Below are 18,946 nucleotides of genomic sequence, written 5' to 3'. Positions count from 1 at the left end.
AAAACTTTATAGCTTTGTAAAATAGTTTCATGTGTGTTTTCCTCTGTGTTTTACTTGAGAATTGAGAATGTTCTTTGACGGATATTTGTGGACTGTATATGAACTGCAGAAAGACAGTGAGAAATCAGTGTTTGATGAGGTGATATCTGATCTGGAGGTGTTCCGGGCTGAGCTGAGCTGCTCTCCTGCTGCTGCCACTTCAGTCAGTGTTTACTCTGTCTGAGCACAGAGCTCAGTGTCAGCCCGACCTGCTTCCTGCACCGGAATGAGGTGCAACCAAAACCCACCAGCGACCTGAACATGTCGGGGTGAGTGAGTTTGACGATTATTTGGACGCCAAAGCGACCGACAGTTTCCCTACAACTACCAAAAAGATGCTTAGTTAGCTGTAGCGTTAGCATGCTACCGTGCTAGCTCAGATTTGCTACAGATTTGACGGTGACGCGGCGGCAAAATATCTTTAACTGTTTCATGTGTGGTTAGTTTTTTAGGGCTAATGCTACCGACCCTTCACTGCTGCTCACTGTTTTGACATCGGTGACTAACGTTGATTAACAAGGAGTAAGTTAAGGTGAAGTTTTCAGACGCTGTGGGGGACAAAGTTGAGCTAGGTGTTGTTTGTAACTACACTGTAGTTAATGAGCAGCGTTAGCACTGTGAGGCTAGCTGCTGTACCAGTAGCCCAGACACACAAACCAACTAAACGTTTACACATTTGCAATGCAAACGCAAACGCTGCCTCGCACAGTTACGATGGTCGACAGGTTGATGTTTGCTAGTAGTGACCCGTCAGTCCGAGGCAGAGGCACCTGGGTGTAATGAGTGTTGAGCTGAATCTCTTTGAATCTCTTCCTCTTTGACAGCAGCTGATAGAGGAGCAGACAGACCCATGTCAGAGATTTGGGTGTGAACAACTTGGGACACAATGTCTCTCTTGCTGGTAGCCCTCGTCCTAATCCTGCTGCTTGGGATTGTGTCATGTGTCATTTTCAGGTAAGAAACGTGTGTTTTGAATTGTATGTTTCCCCACTATACTCTAAAAGCAACTTTGATTCACTTCATCCTGACACTGCATGGACAGGTCACAGGATCTACCATATGTTTGTGCTGGATCTAAGATTTGTCCACGTCTCTTTGGCTTGCAGGTGGCTCATATGCACCCTGGCAGTGCGGTTCTTCCACACTGCACTGAATGCTGATCTAAAGATCAAGTCAGTAGGACTGTTTTCGGTCCAGGGAGTTAGTATCCAGTTTCACCCCCAGCATACTCTGGTAAGACGCACTGTTTACATGACATTTATGCCCCAAGCTCATGCAGTGCAACCAATCCCATGTCAGAATAACATGTCTGTGCACTTTCCCATGACATATCAAGTCGGGTACTTCTCTCTGACTTGTTAGCTATAACAGAGGTTCTCTTTATGACAGGAAATTGACAGAATATGGATTTCAAGTAAACTTCTAAACCAGGATTTGCCGTAAGTTCAGTTGTATTGTTTTACTTGCAATCTTGGAGCTACAGATGTTTTATAATCACTTAGTAGAGCTTTTAATCCTGTATTGTCTTTTTCAGGAGATATCTGGCGTTATGTGTTGGTGAAACTAGAGTTAGGTTTGACCTGCATGCACCACTGAGACCTATGGTGAAGGCAAGCCATGGAAACAAGTCAGGGAAGATTTCTGTCAGCCCCACAACGTTACGCATTCTGTCACAGGTATGGAGCCTCACTATAATCCAGTCTTTTGCTAAACTGAACTGTAGACAACATCTGATTTTCTGTCTTGTGGTCTCAGCTGCTGTCATTTCACGTAAGCTCGATCAATGTGATGGTCCTGAATCTGGCACTGTCTGAGTCCCTATGGCACATGACTATCACAGGCATCACCCTGTTACTTGACCACCAGAGTAAAAGGTAACTATGTCTCTCTTCTGTATGTTGTTATGGTTTTAACACTGGTCTAATTGACGATTAATGTAATTTAAATTTGTTTCACAGAACTGTCTGAACGTGGAACATGCTGTAATGTCATGTCCTTTTTTTTTTGCAGGTTGGCATGGGGCTTCTCAGTTGGGCAGCTAAGCAGCAAAGTGTTGAAGAGCAGTCAGTTGGTGAGTTCTGTTTTTGCCACTGAAACAGAAACTTTGGATTTGATGTGTGTGACTAACATGCTCTCCACTGTAGGACATATGTTTGGCTGAAGTGTCCCTGAGCCTGCTGCTGTCTGGAGATGTAAGCCTTCCAGACATGAAGCCCAGTTGTCTGTCCCTGAGCGTGAGGACACTCATTGCAGAGCTGCATGAAGGACTGTTCCTCACCCAACTCCTGCTGCCCCCGTCTCCTTCAAAAAGTGTTCATGATGCAGCTGGTGAGCAAGGTACAGTCTCTGATTGTTATCATAGTAATAGTCAGTCGTGGGAGGTTGATTTCATAATTTCATCAAAGACTGCTTGGCTAATTGTTACTTGGAATCAAACCTTGGACCTTATTTTTCAGTTGACAAGTTATAATTTAACCAGCACATATGATGTAAGTGTTCATTCATGACATATTGAGAGTTTATTTAGATATTTAGATGTTATGATACGATGTGGTCAGCCCACAAGACCATCCACTGGGCAGCACAATTCACATAACATGTAACATGTAGGAGCTGAGGAAGATAAGTCACTGTAACCAGGAAATGAACCATAGACCATGAGCTGGTTAATTACAGTTCTCTGTAATTTCATATGCTCAAATGTACTTACAGAATGTTGACTGTGACAGCACTAATTGGTATTTTTGACTGCTTTATATCTAAGCGTTTGCTTTATTCTAAAATGCCTGGATATCTATCATCATCTGTGCCATTTTTAGCCGTTCTGATAACCAGCAAAATAAATGAGGACAAGGTGATATCACACAACTCTGCTTGACCTTGGGAAGTGTACACACTTAAATAGATTAACCTCCTCAGTCCAGTAAAGCAAAAGTTCTATTATTATATCGGTAAATCTTGTCATTTCAATTTCCTACTTCATCTTTATGTCTTTGCCACTAAACAACTAAATAAGAAATTAATTATTTAAAGTTGGAGCTGCTCTGCTCCTATAAAGATACACTAACAATCACAAGGTCAAAAAAGAGGAAATGCCATGTAAGTTCACTCGGGTACTTCCGTGAAAACTTATCTTTGGAACATGTGAAGCAAGGGCTGTTTTTAGGAACTTTTTACCATAATCCCCAAAATACTTTGTATTTATAGGCTCGGTTGCACCAGTTAATAGCTGACTCATCTCTGCCCCATTCAGACAGCGGATTTGTGAAGTGAATTAAATTTAGGGTGGAGTTTCTATACTTTCTATACTTGAATTTTCAAACATATTTCTTTAGCTAATTTTTTTCCAATAAAGTAAGCACCATTTTAGGTAATAGACATTACATAATACTAACACAAAATACATAACATCACAATTTGATGGTGTTAATGCTTTTTCCTTTCAGAGTTCATCCAGACTGAGGCTGTGGAACGGTTTCATCAGCTAATTCCCCACACGGCCAATGTGGAATTTGATAATACAAATATAACCTTGTCCATGCATAGCCAGAAAAGGTGAGTTCGTTTTTTCTCCATCAGTCTCCACAGTTATTGTTTTTTTACCAATACCCTGTTGAATTGCATGTTGTCTAAAACACTTCATGGCACTTTCCCCCATCTGTACAGACACCTGAACTGGACTCTAAAGTCTTTAAAGGTCTCCTATGGACGTGACAATGAGCAGCTTCCTCTCAAAAGTTTCACTCCTGAGTTGAGCTTCCCCCAGAGCAGCCTGGAGCTCCTTCTGGAGGGTTAGTGGGCAGCTGGGCACCAGACGCAATGCACGCACAGTTGGATGGAGGAAAAAGCTATGAATAACATGTTCTTGTCACTTTTTTTTAATTGGCAGATGGACTTCTCCTCTCTCAAAGTAGGCAAAGGATCCTTTGTGTGAACACTCTGAAGACGTCCCTGCAGGTAAAGGGAGACGCTGAACGGTCAAATCCTCTGGTCAATGCTTCTCAATTGTATGATTTAATTGTATCCCATGTTTTTGTACATTTTAGGTGACATCAATTGACATCTCTGGGTCGTTCACAGTCAACACTTGCATCATCCACTACCGTCACCAGGAATTTTCCCATTGGCTAAATCTGTTACCATGGGAACAGCTAATCCACAGGAAAGCAGCACATAAAAAGAGGCAAGTTGCAAAAGCAAAGCTCAAAGGTTTCAATTGCTGAGTGGAAATTAACTAATACCTGCGTTGGGGGAGATGTAACAGATATTTTCTTGGGATGGATGAGTCTGTAGTCTGTCTCCACTTTGCTTAAATCACCCACTGTACTGACACTAATGATCTAATACCTTTTGCTATCTTCTCTTTCTCACCCATGTGTGTATGTGCGTACGTGTGTCACCCATTCTGTATTGTTTTTCCATAACTTTATTGTGTTGTGTAGTCCATTAGATTATTTGCCCACCCTTCTTTTCCTCAGGCGCCTCCCTCACCTGGATGCTCCTGTGATGATCACGTCCTCTGTGTCCAATGTTAATGTGTCTGTTCAACTGGGAGACACAACGCCTTTTGCTCTGGGCTTCCTGTCAGCCAACGCAGGTACCGTAGGTCATTCACATTCTGCACATGTGCACATTACACACAGAGCGAGGCAGGTGAATGTCACATGATGTTATTACGAAATGAGGTGTCAAGTAGGTTAAAGTATAACCTCATCACAATGTGCTCAGTAATTACACTTTAAGCTGTCAAGTACAAATCATTTTACTGTTATTACATCACACTTTCCTTCAATATATCCTCATGTTTTTTCTTTTGAAGACAACTTTTAGGCCAAAGTGTTTTCAAACACACCAAACTAGATTAGATAAGGTCTTTGTGTCGAATACCCTTTAAATGTTACACATTAACTTATTCTCCATTGTTTACTTTTCACAGCTTTTTGTCCAGAATGACTTGAATAATGAAACTGCAGCAAATCAAAATATTTTCCTCAAAGTGATGTTTTCATGCGACTGCGTCCTCTCCTTGTCTGTAGAACTGCAACATCTTCTTGACCTCAAAGTCGACAAAGAGAGCCCAGAGCCCCAGAATGTGCACCAACGTGCCTCCCTGTCCCTGGACAACTTCTGGTGGAGAGTGGGCCAGGGGTCTCATATCCAACAAGCACCCCACCCTCCTGGTAAACATGTGTGGGGTGAGGCACTCATTCTAGACTCGCTCAGTCTTCAGGTAAGAAACCCAAATAAATATGAATAGTTTAGATCCTTGTTCTGTTGTATGTGTAGTATAGTGATGCTATAGATTAATTGACACTATCACATGTTTTGTTGATAAACAAGGATGTCACATTGTACAGAGCCTTCTGTAAAGTGCCAAGAGTTCATATCTTTGATATTTTCTCTAATTCCTTTCTGCATAGTGTATATTTGTATTTATTTATTTATTTCAGACATGTTAATTGAATCAGACTTCATCACACACAATTTCAGTTACACAATACAAGCAACATGACCGAAAGGGAAAACGGGAGAAGCATAAAGCTTATCAGGTCCCGCCCCGATTACCATTCAAAATACATTAATTTCATCACAAATTTTCTTTCTTAGCATACGTGATACAACAGCAGAGCTGCGGTCTGGACTCCAAACATCCAGTCCAGAATAACGTCAAACCCCTTTCTCTGGGTTTAAATCAATTTATAATTGTCTAGAATAGAGTTTCATATTTCTTTTTTAAAAGCTTACAAGTTTCTTGATTTTTTTAACCTCATCACTGTTTGACACCAGTGACCAGTTTTTGACTCCACCAAACACAAATCAAATATGAAAATAACAATATGCTGTTTCAAGTTTAACCAAGTTTTTATGTTGATATGTTTGTCAAAGGTTTTTTTTGTTGTTGGCATTTTTGATTGCTAATGTTCATGTGCTTAAATCTCTCATCATTTTTTAGGGGAGTTTCAACAGAGCTCTCATGGACTCGGGTAGCCAGTCTCCAAGCCTGAGTGTGGAGTCCAGTCTGAAAGGGCTTCAGGTGGAGCTTTCAGAGACCTGTGCAATGTGTCTGTCTCGCCTACTGTCCCTCATATGTGTCCCTAGTGATACGGGGCTGCAGCGGTCAGAAGTGGCTGCAGTGTCTCCCCCTGGTGACACAACTGCACAACCCGTCCCCTCCTCACAGCTCCACCTTCTTTTTAAACTGGACTGCTGCCTGGAGGACGTTAATGTGTTCACACTCTCCAATCTGGCAGGTAAGAAGTTGCTTACCGGTCATATGACTGAAGAAGACAGTTGGAAAGTTTGTATAGACGTTTTCTTAAGTAAATGTCTTATAATTTACAGGGTCTACAAGGTACAGCCCATCTACATTTAGACGTATGCTATGCTGTCATTCATCAGAAATGATGACAAATATAAGAAATAGAAATGAAGTGAAGAAAAGTGTTATAGCTAGATAATAAGAAATCTCACCTGAATCTATTTATTCTTTGTCTTTTCTTGTGTCCTCTGCAGGAGCTGTGTCTTTAAGGATGGACACTGTAGGAGTCCTGAGCTCTGCGGAGAGCTCCACAGTGTCTCTACGAGGTGTGAGCTTGTCTGCAGTGAAGACGCTCACAGAGAACATGGAAACATGTTGCCCTGCCTCCCAAACCCCGAACCCCGTGCTCAAACTCACCGCGATAGCCTTCTGTTACCACCTCACCACACACACCTTACAGGTAATCAAATCGTTGTTAGTTTTTATTTCTCTGGACAGAAAGAGCGTCAGTGTTTATATTTTGTGTTTTACCATCATCTCGATCAGGTTCAAAGTGAAGAAGAGCTTGTTCTTGAATGGACGCCGCCGGACCACATGGTGTTGTATCAGCACATGACCGAGGCCCAGGCCTGTTGGCACATGCTCTGTGGAGAGAAAGGAGAGGAGAGTCCAGTGACACCGACGGAGAGTGAAGCTGTGTCAGGTCAGAGCAGAGTGCTGGGTGTCCGTGTTGAACTGGGCTGTACTCGTTTAAGAGCCCATGTCAGCGAGCAGAACTTCATTCTGCTGCACACAGAAGCCCTCTCAGTCTCCAAGCACGCCGGCTCCACGCACGTCCGCTCCCCTTCGCTTATCTTCAACTTCGACGGCAACGACATCGTCACCTTTAATGAACTAGACGTGGAGGCGCATGCGGAGCTGACCGAGATGCAGCTGCACAGAGACACCTTCCCCTTCCTCACCACTCCTCACAACCGCGTCTGGGTCCTCACGTGTCCCTCCTTGTCCGTGGAGTTCCCCTACCAGTACAATTTCTCAAACACCTTTGACAAGGCCATCAATGTGCAGAAGTGGTTGAAGACTCTCCATCGCCCCCCGAACTGGGCCTCCGCCGTCCAACGCCTGCCTCCTGACCTGGTCTTCAAAATCAGCCAGTTCTCTTTCGTCTTCCTAGACGACGTCTTTGAAATCAAGCTGCGGGACAACTATGAGCTGATGAAAGACGAGAGTAAGGAAAGTGCTAAACGTCTGCAGCTTCTGGACAAGAAGGTGGCAGATCTACGCAAGCAGCACGGAGAACTCCTGCCTGCCAGGAAGATAGAAGAGCTGTATAGTTCCCTGGAGAAGAAGCACATAGAGATCTACATCCAACGCTCACGCCGCCTCTACGCAAACACGCCCATGAGGAAGTCTCTGCTGACGTGGACTGTGTCAGACTTGGAGCTAGCGGTCCTGGCTGATCAGTCTCTTCACGGGCCTGAGAGGGTGAGGGAGCAGCTGAGGGACATCGACGGGATCAGTCCGTTCCCAAGAGAAGGACTCCCTCTGGTGGTGCAGTGGTGCCGTGCAGTCAAATTTAATCTGGCTGCATTTTTGGGTAAGGAAGACTGAACCCAAAAATAAATGTAGTTCTAATAGTTTTAGCATAACACAGCATGTTCACAGTGATTTTACCTTTGTACTGTCATTGCTTTGTTCCAGTGAGAATAAGGGACTATCCTCGCTACCTGTTTGAGATCCGGGACTGGGAGCTGTCGGGGCGCCTGATTGGCACAGAGCAGGACGGACAGACAAGAGCTCATCGCAAAGAGATTGTCCCACTCGGTCCACCGTGGGGAGATGTGACCGTCCACAGGAATATGCCACCACTCAAGTTCTACTATGATTTCAAATGTGAGTTATCGCTGTAATATTTGTCATCGTGGTATTTCTCCAGCACAGCATCCCACACATATGACTGGATTAATTATCATCGTCATCTCACTATCATACCCGTGTGTCTGTAGATATCTATGACCAGATACAGCTACTCATGACTAAGACTACATTCAAATGTAGACGACAGCAACAAAAATTGTAAAAAAATAAATAAAATTAAAAAAAGAATAGTCCTAACATTACAGTAGGTATAGCTGCACATTCTGAATGTATTTAGATATAAGAAAAATATGGTAACACCAATAATGAAGAACAACCCACAACCTTAAGTGTTTAAGTGTTAATTAACAATCATTAAGTTGGTGAATCATGACCAGATTTGACTAAAAACAAATCATGATCATCATTTTATGCGCAGTTTTTCATCATTACTGTTACTTATTACTGTAACATGAGGTTCATTCTGTCTCACAATGGATCTTTTTACAGCTAACATCTCCCTCTACACCATCGTGTGGGGGCCATGTTGGGACCCTGCCTGGACTTTGATCGGGCAGTCAGTTGACCTGCTGACCAAACCCACAGTTGATCCCTCACCTCCCCTTGCTTGGTGGGACAAAAGTCGTCTCCTGCTGCATGGACACTGGGTTATGGATATTGATCAGGCCAATCTTCATCAGCTAGCTACCGAGGTAAAACAATCATCACACATGAATAATATGTTGTTGTTTTTTTAAATCTCCAGACATGCGCAGTAAAAGGTTTTGTAGATTGATTATTACCGTATACTTCATTGTGTATGTGCAATCATTTAACACAACTTCTTTTTTTCTTTATATTCTGAGCTTCGTGTTGCAATAAGTGTTCATTATTGAGAGTGCATGGTAATAATCTTGAGAGGACTTGCACTTTTACAGGACCCTTATAACACTACAGAAAACCTGCACTGGGAATGGAATAAGCTGAAGTTTGATTGGAACCCTGGACAGTTTGTTTTTAAAGGAGACCTGGATGTAAATGTGAGGACGGCATCAAAGTAAGTTGAGTCATCAAAGGTGAAAACAATGGTTAAACATTCATCTCTGTTTGTGGGGAATCGTTCACTGACAAAGTGTATCTTTTTTTTCCAATTTAGGTATGATGATATCTGTTTCCTGCGTCTACCCAACCTGTGTATGACCCTTGACCTCCAGTGGCTTTGCCATGGCAACCCTCATGATCACCATGCTGTAATGGTCTGCTGTGCAGAGAACGTTGCAGACGTGACCTCAGGACAACCACATGACTCCTACAGAGCCTTTCGCTCTGAGAACCTCAACCTCTCCATCACCATGGACCTTAACCAGCACAGCGGCACAGGTACAAGTAACTCAGTCAGGCAGTTTGATTGGTCTTGTAAAATCCTCAAAAACGTTGAGTAAATGAAAATTAATCTGATTTGTCTTCAATTACATTCACAAAAGTATTTTTTTTGTCTGGTGTAGAATATGTATTGTGGAAAGTCTCACAAATGCTCAATCTGATATGTTAATCATATCATTGTAGGACTTTTTTATTCCCACTGGTTTTCTGTCATTTTTTGGACTTAATCCCACTGCGCTAGAAAAGTAACGTGAAGTATTGTATACTGTATATACATTTTATGTATATTTTATCTTTGTAGAGCCCTGTCAGCCCAGAATCCTGCTGTACAGCAGCACTCTGCGCTGGATGCAAAACTTCTGGGCCACCTGGACGGGTGTTTCCAGACCAATCTGCAGAGGCAAGCTCTTCCACAGCCTCAGGCCGATCCGCAAGAAGCTGGGTCAGCACTACAAACAGATGTCCTACACAGCTGCCTTCCCACAACTACAAGTAAGCATCTCTTTAGGTCGCCCTCCAGCACTCCAGTAAAACCTTGCTTCATGTTTTTACCATGAAATCTGGAGTTGCAGTCAGTTACACAGTACAATATGTGCCTTGACCATTTAGTTAGTGTTTCCCTCTATTTGTTGATCTACCATTGGTATGTTCTTCTGTTGTTTATCTTTCAGGTACATTACTGGGCCTCCTTTGCTCAGCAGAGAGGAATCCAGGTTGAATGCAGCAAAGGCCACGTATTCACTCGAGGGGCACAAAGACTGATCCCTCAGGGTAGAGCATGATATGATTAATGGATACCTACAAATGATTGAGATTAGAGCACCAACAGAGCATGAAGTAGTTTGTGTATATTATTAATGTTGGTGTTTATGTGTTACCTCAGCTGGCACTGTGATGAGGAGGCTCATCTCTGAGTGGAACGTGACTCAGATGGTTAGTGAGCTCTCACAGGTGACGGTCCACCTGATGGCCTCCACCTGGGATGAGACGGCTGACCACCAGATCAACGCCCAGGTGAAGAAGACTCACCTCGTCAGCCTCTCCTCGCTGAGTTACCAGCGACAGAGCAACCGCATGGAGGAGGTAAAGTCCTAAGGGGGGAGGCATAACAGAAACATAATGCAACTCGAACAACTGTACAAAGCACATGAACATCAAAACTTAACTCATCCTCAATCTGGATCTCGTATCCATTCCTTTTCGATCCTCGGCTCCTTTGCAGAGGGAAAATGTAGTCTTTCTAAAAGCTGGCGTTCAACATCCTCCGCCATCTCATCTATTCTCCTCTTAACGGTGTTATTGGAGAGAGGAACATGTCCAACTTTACTCATTGCAGCTTCCCCAAAAGGTTCCAGGCAAATGTCCTTTGCTGCTGGTAGAAATAACTGCTCCCTCATGTCAAAAGGCTTCTGTGCTTTTGCAATACAGTATGCCACCACATATGATGCCTTCAGTGCAGCAATGTTAGAGAGGAACTATGTAGGATTTGTATCTTAACTATGCTACATTTTAACCTTAATTAAACAGCTTCGGAGTAATTGTGATGGTTTAATATGGCTTAACTTGTTATGAGGGAGAATGGAGGTTCTCTGCCTTCCACATGCATGTCACTTATTGCGTCTCTTGACTGAAAACCAACCTTTGCGAAATTAGTGCCGCCGCCGCCCCGGTGTCCCAGCTCTCGTCTTTATGGCACGACACAAACGTGCCCTGTAACCCTTAATCTCTTGTTTATGACAGGTAAGACTACACAGGTATACATGTTGTAACGTTGTATATGATGCATAACATTATGTACCGCTCTATTGATTGATTTCTTGATGGCTTTGTTGTAAACAAATGCACATGGCCGAGAGGAGGGTTAGCAAAACAGCAGAAAAGCGACCAGACTTACATAGTTCCTCTTTAACTGAAGTTGTGGCTTTCAACATTTGCCGCTGACTGTCTCGTTCAGATCTTCTTCTCTCATAATAGTCAACAAGAGCAGGATGTTTCGTCCAGGTGCCAAAGTAACTTTGACGGTTTCATAGCTTCGTTTACTAGCTTCTCTCCACACACCGATTACACACAGCGGATTAGGAGTAGTTGCATCCCCAGCAGTGATAAAACCCAATTTTATGTAGCTGTCGTCATATTTTCGGTTGAATTTGGCGTTCTTCTTTTTAGTGTCTTCATTATTTTCGCTGTCTGTGGGCATTTTTTCAGCAGTTCCAGTGAAAAAACTTTCTAAAGTGTTTTTTTCATGCTTCTGTTGCTATTTTATGCGCTGCTGATACATGATAAAGAGGTTAGCTTTTTAGAGTAATAATTATCAAAACACAATTCAGTATATGGCAGTTTTGCCCTCCTCAGTTTTTCTGAATGGGTTTTCACAGCCTGGTAGGTCTAGTACCAGTCTGGGGCTTGGTTGTTGGAAACCCCTGGTCTACAGATAGCTCAGGAGATAGCTTTGCACCCTTTCTTGTTTGTCAACTATCCTCAATATCAGAATCTTTTTTTCTGTTTCTGACAGGAGGTGAACCCGCAGGATGAGACTAATGCCTCTTACACTCACAAACTGCGCCTGGTGGACCTGCGTGCTTCATGGACCACTACTAACAGGAACATAGCCTTCGGGCTGTACGACGGTTACAAAAAGGCCTCTGTGCTGAAGAGAAATCTCTCCACTGAAGCTTTGAAGGGCCTGAGGATCGACACGCAGCTCCAGACCAAAAAGCTCAAACGCTCCCCCTCCAACTATTCTCCCACCACAGCTCCTACCACACCTGTCATGCCCACCGTCAGTCGTGCAGAAAAAAGTCAACATGAAGGTGAGAAAAATTTGCTTGAATGAAATGCAGCCAAAGTTATCTAAGGTCCACTAACCCCTTTCTCCTCCACTCGATTCTCTAGGAACATCTATGCTGCAGAAACTGATTGAGGAAACAGACAAGTTTGTGGTGTTTTCTGAAGAGGATTCAGGTGTCAGTGACCAGCTGTGTGGCATCGCGGCCTGTCAAACTGATGACGTGTATAATCGCAACTGGTTTATCGAGTTGGTCAACTGTCAGGTAACTACACTGATAATAGTAGTTTTGTTAGATACTAACTACGCTCTGTTTCAGGTAGCTAAATAACTTTTAAAAAAATCTTATTTTGAAGAACTCAGGTTTTCTCCTAAACCTGGTTTAATGGAGTCAGGTCAACGTGTTAATCCTCCTCTATTCTGCTTTACCTAGATGATGTTGCGAGGCACAGAGACGGCAGGCTGTGTGTTGGTGTCTGCAGCAAAGGCTCAGCTGCTGCAGTGTGAGCACCATCCTGCCTGGTACAATGATACCCTGAAGCAGAAAACCACCTGGACCTGTCTGCTGGACGGCATGCAGTACTTTGCCACTATGGAGCCCAACCCATCTGAGCAGGAAGATAGACAGTTATGGCTAGAGGTAGGTTTAGCTCTTTCCCAATATCGGGGTGTTTACAACTTTGTTATATTCAGTGATTTGTCAATATAGTGTATTTTCAGCTGTGGTACATTTTATTCACCAAAGCTTAACAGTGCAGTGTGTGCGCCGTTCCTCGACTGAATTGCTTCTTTTTCTATGTTGGGTTTAGGTGAAAAACATAGAGGAACACAGGCAGCGTAACCTGGACTCAGTGCTGGAGCTGATGGAGAGCGGCCAGGCCGTCGGAGGAATGGTTAGCACCACCACAGGTACGGCTCCATTCACTCTAACCGAGTATTGTTCCTCCCTGGCACATCGATTTTTCATTTTTGACTGGAAAGCTCAGACACCACACTGTCTGTACACCTGAAACATGTATATCTGAATGCACAAACGATTGATCCTGTTGAGTAATGAAGCAAATATCACTTATGTATGCGTTACACTGTCATGCCACATGAGTCTTTTACCATATCCTTGACTTGTACTATTATTTTAATTTCTCCAGATTGGAACCAGCCTGCTCAGGTGAACGAGGCTCAGCAGGTTCAGCGAATCATCTCTCGCTGTAGCTGCCGGATGCACTACATCAGTTACAGTCATGACATTAACCCAGAGCTGGCAACACAGATCAAACCACCAGAGCTGAGGAACAGCCATGAGAAAGAAGACCTGCTGAAGAAACAGGCTGGTAAGTCTGGTCACCTGAACCGACACTGCCCAGGAAGAATGCTCCTGTTTTTTTTGTGATGCTACAAACAAAATTGAAATACCGGTACTGTTTTTTCCAGGGGCTGTGGACACTTTCACCCTCATTCATCATGACCTCGAGATATCTACCAACCCTGTCCAGTACGCTATGATCTTGGACATCGTCAACAACCTGTTGTTACACGTGGAGCCCAGACGCAAGGTCGGCCGGAGCACGCATTAGCCAATGGTCTTAATCCATGTCCTCACTTGTGTTTTATCTCTGCTTATGCCATGTTCTTTTTCCTGTGTGGCGTGTCCAGGAGCACAGTGAGAAAAAGCAGAGAGTGCGTTTCCAGCTGGAAATTTCTAGTAACCCAGAAGAGCAGCGCAGCAGCATCTTACATCTCCAGGAGGCAGTCAGGCAGCACCTCGCTCAGATCAGACGCCTCGAGAAGCAGATATACTCCAACATCAGAGTGAGCTACCACAATATAATTCACCGCAAATTAATACGTATTATTTAAAACTCCTGTTTCATTTGAGGAAATACTGATTGCCGTAACCATATATATATGATATGTGAACGTGAGCCACTCAGGGAAGAGGTACTTAAGTCATTAAAAATGTGCTTTCTCTGTGGTTTATTGCTCATCTTGTAGGCTCAACCCGAGGAGCTGAGTGGCGATGAACTGATGGAGATTAACACCAGACTGCAGAATCAGCTAAACCAGGAGAAGAATGACATGCAGATGAAGAGCGAAGAGCTCAATATTCTCATCAGGTCTCATACCAGCCCTCGCACACATTTTTGTAGCCTGAAGAAATAGTTGGCACACAGGTCAAAGATATACTCTCCTTCCCCCAGGTGTTTTAAGGACTTCCAGCTGCAGCGTGCAAACAAGCTGGAGCTGCGTAAGCCTCCGGAGGATGTGAGCGTGGTGAGGAGGACGGAGATCTACTTTGCTCAGGCCCGCTGGTGTTTGACCGAAGAGGACGGCCAGCTCGGTATCGCTGAGCTAGAGCTGCAGAGATTCATGTACAGCAAGGTGGGCACAGCAAGCAGCTTTGACCGTCAGGAATCAGACCCATCTGGCTCATAATGCTACTCCCTCCAGGCTTTTTAAATCAATCCCGATGCCTCCATCTGTAGCACATAAATTCCTTGGCTTTAGCTCTTTTCCAGCTTTCTCTATTTCAACAACTATCTGAGGATAACAGGAGCCATATTGTGAGATGTCCTCTTTAATTAAGTTGATTAGTCAAAAGCATATAATGTAACTACAAACAGACAATTTGTACTTCAAACACTACAAAAAGATTTCTTATTCCTCATGGGTCCAGTTTTGTCCTTGGTCACTGCTACAGAGTAAATGTTGATGAGACTATTTTTCCCTTCACAGCTGAACAAGTCTGATGACACAGCAGAGCATCTTCTGGAGCTTGGGTGGTTCACAATGAACAACCTGCTCCCCAATGCAGCATACAAGGTAAATGAGTTACTCAGATTTGGTTAGTTATATTCATTTAATTCTTATTGTAGCAACTGGCTATACTCTAGTCTAAAAACATGGCCCACATTATGGCACTGCTTCTGAACAATGACACGTATGACAAATATCTCTTTGAAAACTATGCTGAGGAAAGTTGTGGACATGCAGACTGTGGTCACTAATGCAGTCCAGTACAACAGCGCAACAAGTTTCTCAGATGGTGCTGTTTTGTTGTTTTGTTTTTCCAAATGAAAGATGGAAAACATTAGAAACAGAATTACACATTCCCTCTCAACACCACACCAAACACCAGCCTCAGTAATACACATACATGTGAAGTGAACACCTCTCTGATAGTTTCAGTCAATACTGAGCATTATTATCTTTGCAAAGGTTGCTGCTGTGTTGTATGGCGTTTGATTTTACAGGTGTACCTGCCTACTAAAGTGATGAATGTGTGTGTGTGTGTGTGTAATATGCAGTGCAGTATAAAAATGCAGTGTTTGCTCACATTTATGACTCTCTGCCTGGTTTCCTCTGTGCAGCGTGTGAGGGTACGTACACTGTTGGCACAGTGACAAGACTGTGATGTCTGTGTTGACTCCATCTTGTTTGTCCAGATGGGATCACTCGCTGGCTCTTCAGAGTTTCATATTCAGTGTTGCATGCAGACTCAAGGATTCATTGACGCATGTGTGAATGAGGGCTCATTACAATTGCACTTAAAACCTCATTAAGTTTTACATCCTGTGCTCATATTGTTAACTATTTGTGCTGTTGAAGACGTTTTCAAAGTCATATCAGTCGGATCGGCTGCCAGAGCTTCTGCTTTAACGTCCCTGGAGTTAAAACAGACTCTCTTCTGTGTTCCAGGTTGTGCTTCGCCCTCAGAGTAACTGTCAGTCAGGGCGCCAGTTTGCTTTGCGCATCTTCAGTAAAGTGCGCCCCCCTGTGGGAGGAATCTCTGTGAAGGAACATTTTGAGGTGAGGACTCTGACTTTGCAGCCTCTCTGAAACAAACAGTATATACTGTGTTTCATTAAGGACTTTTTCTTCTTCTAACAAATGTTTTTTTGTTTTTTGTTTTTCAAATCATCAGGTGAACGTGGTGCCTCTCACCATCCAGCTGATGTACCAGTTCTTCAAAAGGATGATGGGATTTTTCTTCCCAGGAAGAAATGTTGAGGAGGAGGAGGTCGCTGATGAAGAGGACAAATTCAGATTGGTTACCACTGGTATGGTTTTGTCACCAGCATCGATACGACTGCAGTAAACCGAGCAGCACTCAGTCTCCCATCTCTTTGTGTGATCATAAGCCGGCAACCTGCCATGTAGGAGATCAATAATAGTTTCCATGCTCTCTTGCAGACGTGTGTGTGTGTGGTGTTGAGTTACCCATTACTGCGTTATGTCATCCCTCTAAGCTATTAAAAGTCTCTGTCACTATGGATATGACCTTGAAATATGTGTGTGTGAGACTCAGAGGGAGTATAAGGTGTAGGTTGCGGTGTCAGCCGGAGGTCGCGGTGCTGATGCTAATGTGCTCTGTGTCACAGGTATCCCTGTTAAGCCTCGGCAGTCGTCAGAGGACACCATGGGCGCCATGGGTCCCAGCAAAAGTGTCGGCCAGGGACTGAACCGCACAGCCGGGGTCAGGAGGTCGTTCAGGAAACCTCCGGAGGTATTGAAACTTTTTTGGATCGTCTTCGGAATAAAAATACTATAAAGGTTGTTTTGTTTTTTTCGGTTCTTCTTATTTTACTTCAGGCCGTTTCCACCGATATTACACTTACAGATCATGTGTTTACTCAGAAGAGACAGAGGCTGTTATGTAATAAAACAAACATAACATGTCAGACCTGCAAAACCACTGTATGTCAGATCGTATAATGTCTTTTTTGGGCCCCACTGTTTGTAAATGCAAAAAAAACAAACAAGTTCTGTCCTTAGTCTTTCTCTGAGTTAAAGCATTTTACAACTTTCCTCTCACCAGCATCCTGTTGATGACATCGATAAAATGAAGGAGCGAGCTGCGATGAACAACTCTTTCATCTACATCAAGATTCCCCAAGTGCCCCTCTGTGTCAGCTACAAGGTGGGTCACTGTTACTAAGCTCTATATTGACTCTCATACTATGATTATGTTCCTGGTCATCGCTGTCGGTAATGAACATGAACAGAAACAGAAAAAAAAAATAGAAATAATTATTCTCTTATATTCCGTCATCCAGTCTGAGATTGTCATTTATGCTGAGCTGTGAAACATCTGTCATCCTCAGGGAGAAAAGAGCAGCGTGGACTGGAAGGACCTGAACCTGGTTCTGCCTTGTTTGGAGTACCACAACAACACCTGGACCTGGCTGGACTTCGCCATGGCCGTGAAAAGAGACAGCCGGAAAGCACTTGTAGCACAGGTACACGAAATTGTGCTCGTGCTTGTGTCATCAACAGCGGACACCGCATAGTATATCACAATCACATCACTGCTCTCTTATCCTTTTGAAAATGAATCTTATTGGTTTATCAATTTATTCACCATTGCCAAGAATAACTAGGAGGAGGAAAGGCATACATTTGCGCGGACAATGAGGAGTTTTATGTTTATGAAGTTGTCCTTTGTGCTCCTTGTTGCTCAGATGATAAAAGAGAAGCTGCGTCTGAAGCCGGCTTCAGGCTCAGATCTGAGAGGGAAGTCGTCCGAGGGGAAGTCGGACAACGGCCTTCAGCAGCAGGAGGAGGACGAGAAGGCACGACTCCTCATCGGCCTCAGCAGCGCCGACAAGAGCTCCAGCAAGAAGAGCATCTTCAGTCGGCGCAAGTGACACAACAAACACTCAACATTTCACACTAACCCTGAGCTGAACTGGATGATCCACTACGACCACTGAAACACTCCCTCAGGACGGAGATCAGGGGAAAGCCAGACTGTCTGAGTATCAGTCTGGCTTTTTTTGAATCACAATGAAAAGCGAGAAGGCGAAACATTTCATAGAGATAAGGGGATAGTTTACGATATCATACAAGCCTGCTGAACTTAAAGAAACATTCTGGAGGTTTTGTTTTGACTCCTGATTTGAATTTCTGCCCCCAAATCCCTGCAGGTGACTGAAAACAGCTCCAGGATTTACCAGGGTGCCACGTTGACCAAATATATCTTATCTTCTTTATTTTTTGTGCCATTAAAAATGTCACTGCATTTCATACTCTTGCAACTTTTTAAAATAGTGACCACTTAAGGTTGCACTGAATGTAGCGAGGAAGACTCACAGTATGTAGCTAGCACTTCACTGTCACTGCTTCCTCTGCTTCTGTAAAACGCAAGACTCAGAGCAACTTGTCCTGCTGGCTCGGGAACACACTGTAAGTCCAAAACAAAGTCTGCTAGAGTAAGTAGGACTCATTTGAAAAGCACCTTTAAGGTCGTCGGCTGTAAAAAATAAGATTTTGAAAATGCCATAAATAAATATATCATTATGTTTTATTAATTAGAGCTTATAGAGTTGTTGGGGCTGTATGACTGTCACCGACAGGAAGGCCTTTGCCCACAAAAGATGCTATTTTATATTTTACTTGTGAATGAGTGTCTGCATCCCTCAGCTTGCTGTTTTACTGTACCTCACCTCAGTGCAATATCTATATCAAGAACAGAGCAGCAGAAACATTTCCTGTGTTGTATAATGTGGCAGTTGGTTTGAAGGTATTGTGGCAAACAAGAGATGAGTTGTGGCTAATAGCTGAGTGTATGTTTTGTAACTTAAACACTAAAGCACTTTTTATGCAAAGTATTTTGATATTTTTGT

At 43.4% G+C, this 18,946-nt stretch overlaps 1 protein-coding gene across 4 annotated transcripts; it reads left to right on the top strand.

Moving 5' to 3' along the window:
- The first annotated feature begins 11 nt into the window (after positions 1 to 11).
- On the top strand, positions 12 to 18,586 carry LOC146976383 (bridge-like lipid transfer protein family member 2). Of its 4 annotated transcripts, none has more exons than XM_085796153.1 (40): positions 12 to 308; positions 864 to 993; positions 1,146 to 1,272; positions 1,429 to 1,478; positions 1,574 to 1,715; positions 1,795 to 1,913; positions 2,050 to 2,110; positions 2,184 to 2,376; positions 3,486 to 3,594; positions 3,706 to 3,830; positions 3,929 to 3,996; positions 4,086 to 4,222; positions 4,518 to 4,636; positions 5,076 to 5,269; positions 5,993 to 6,290; positions 6,553 to 6,758; positions 6,845 to 7,895; positions 8,000 to 8,191; positions 8,666 to 8,868; positions 9,094 to 9,212; positions 9,312 to 9,535; positions 9,840 to 10,030; positions 10,210 to 10,309; positions 10,422 to 10,621; positions 12,051 to 12,348; positions 12,431 to 12,588; positions 12,757 to 12,963; positions 13,133 to 13,232; positions 13,472 to 13,654; positions 13,755 to 13,876; positions 13,977 to 14,132; positions 14,316 to 14,437; positions 14,522 to 14,702; positions 15,057 to 15,143; positions 16,020 to 16,130; positions 16,246 to 16,381; positions 16,703 to 16,827; positions 17,140 to 17,241; positions 17,426 to 17,560; positions 17,783 to 18,586. In XM_085796153.1, the coding sequence occupies exons 2-40, from the start codon at positions 926 to 928 to the stop codon at positions 17,966 to 17,968; spliced, it is 6,705 nt and encodes a 2,234-aa protein (XP_085652279.1). In that variant the 5' UTR covers positions 12 to 308; positions 864 to 925; the 3' UTR covers positions 17,969 to 18,586. The 4 variants fall into 4 exon arrangements, with proteins under 4 accessions (XP_085652279.1, XP_085652280.1, XP_085652277.1 ...); XM_085796154.1 differs by having other exon boundaries at positions 148 to 308; positions 867 to 993; XM_085796151.1 differs by having other exon boundaries at positions 177 to 308; positions 4,482 to 4,636.
- The last annotated feature ends 360 nt before the right edge of the window (positions 18,587 to 18,946 follow it).

Source organism: Trachurus japonicus, chromosome 13 (genome assembly GCF_045865225.1).
Source record: "Trachurus japonicus isolate A0001 chromosome 13, Traja_1.0".
Lineage (NCBI taxonomy): Eukaryota > Metazoa > Chordata > Actinopteri > Carangiformes > Carangidae > Trachurus > Trachurus japonicus.
Note: the sequence above shows the minus strand (reverse complement) of the source record. Positions and strands in the feature narration are given on the sequence as shown.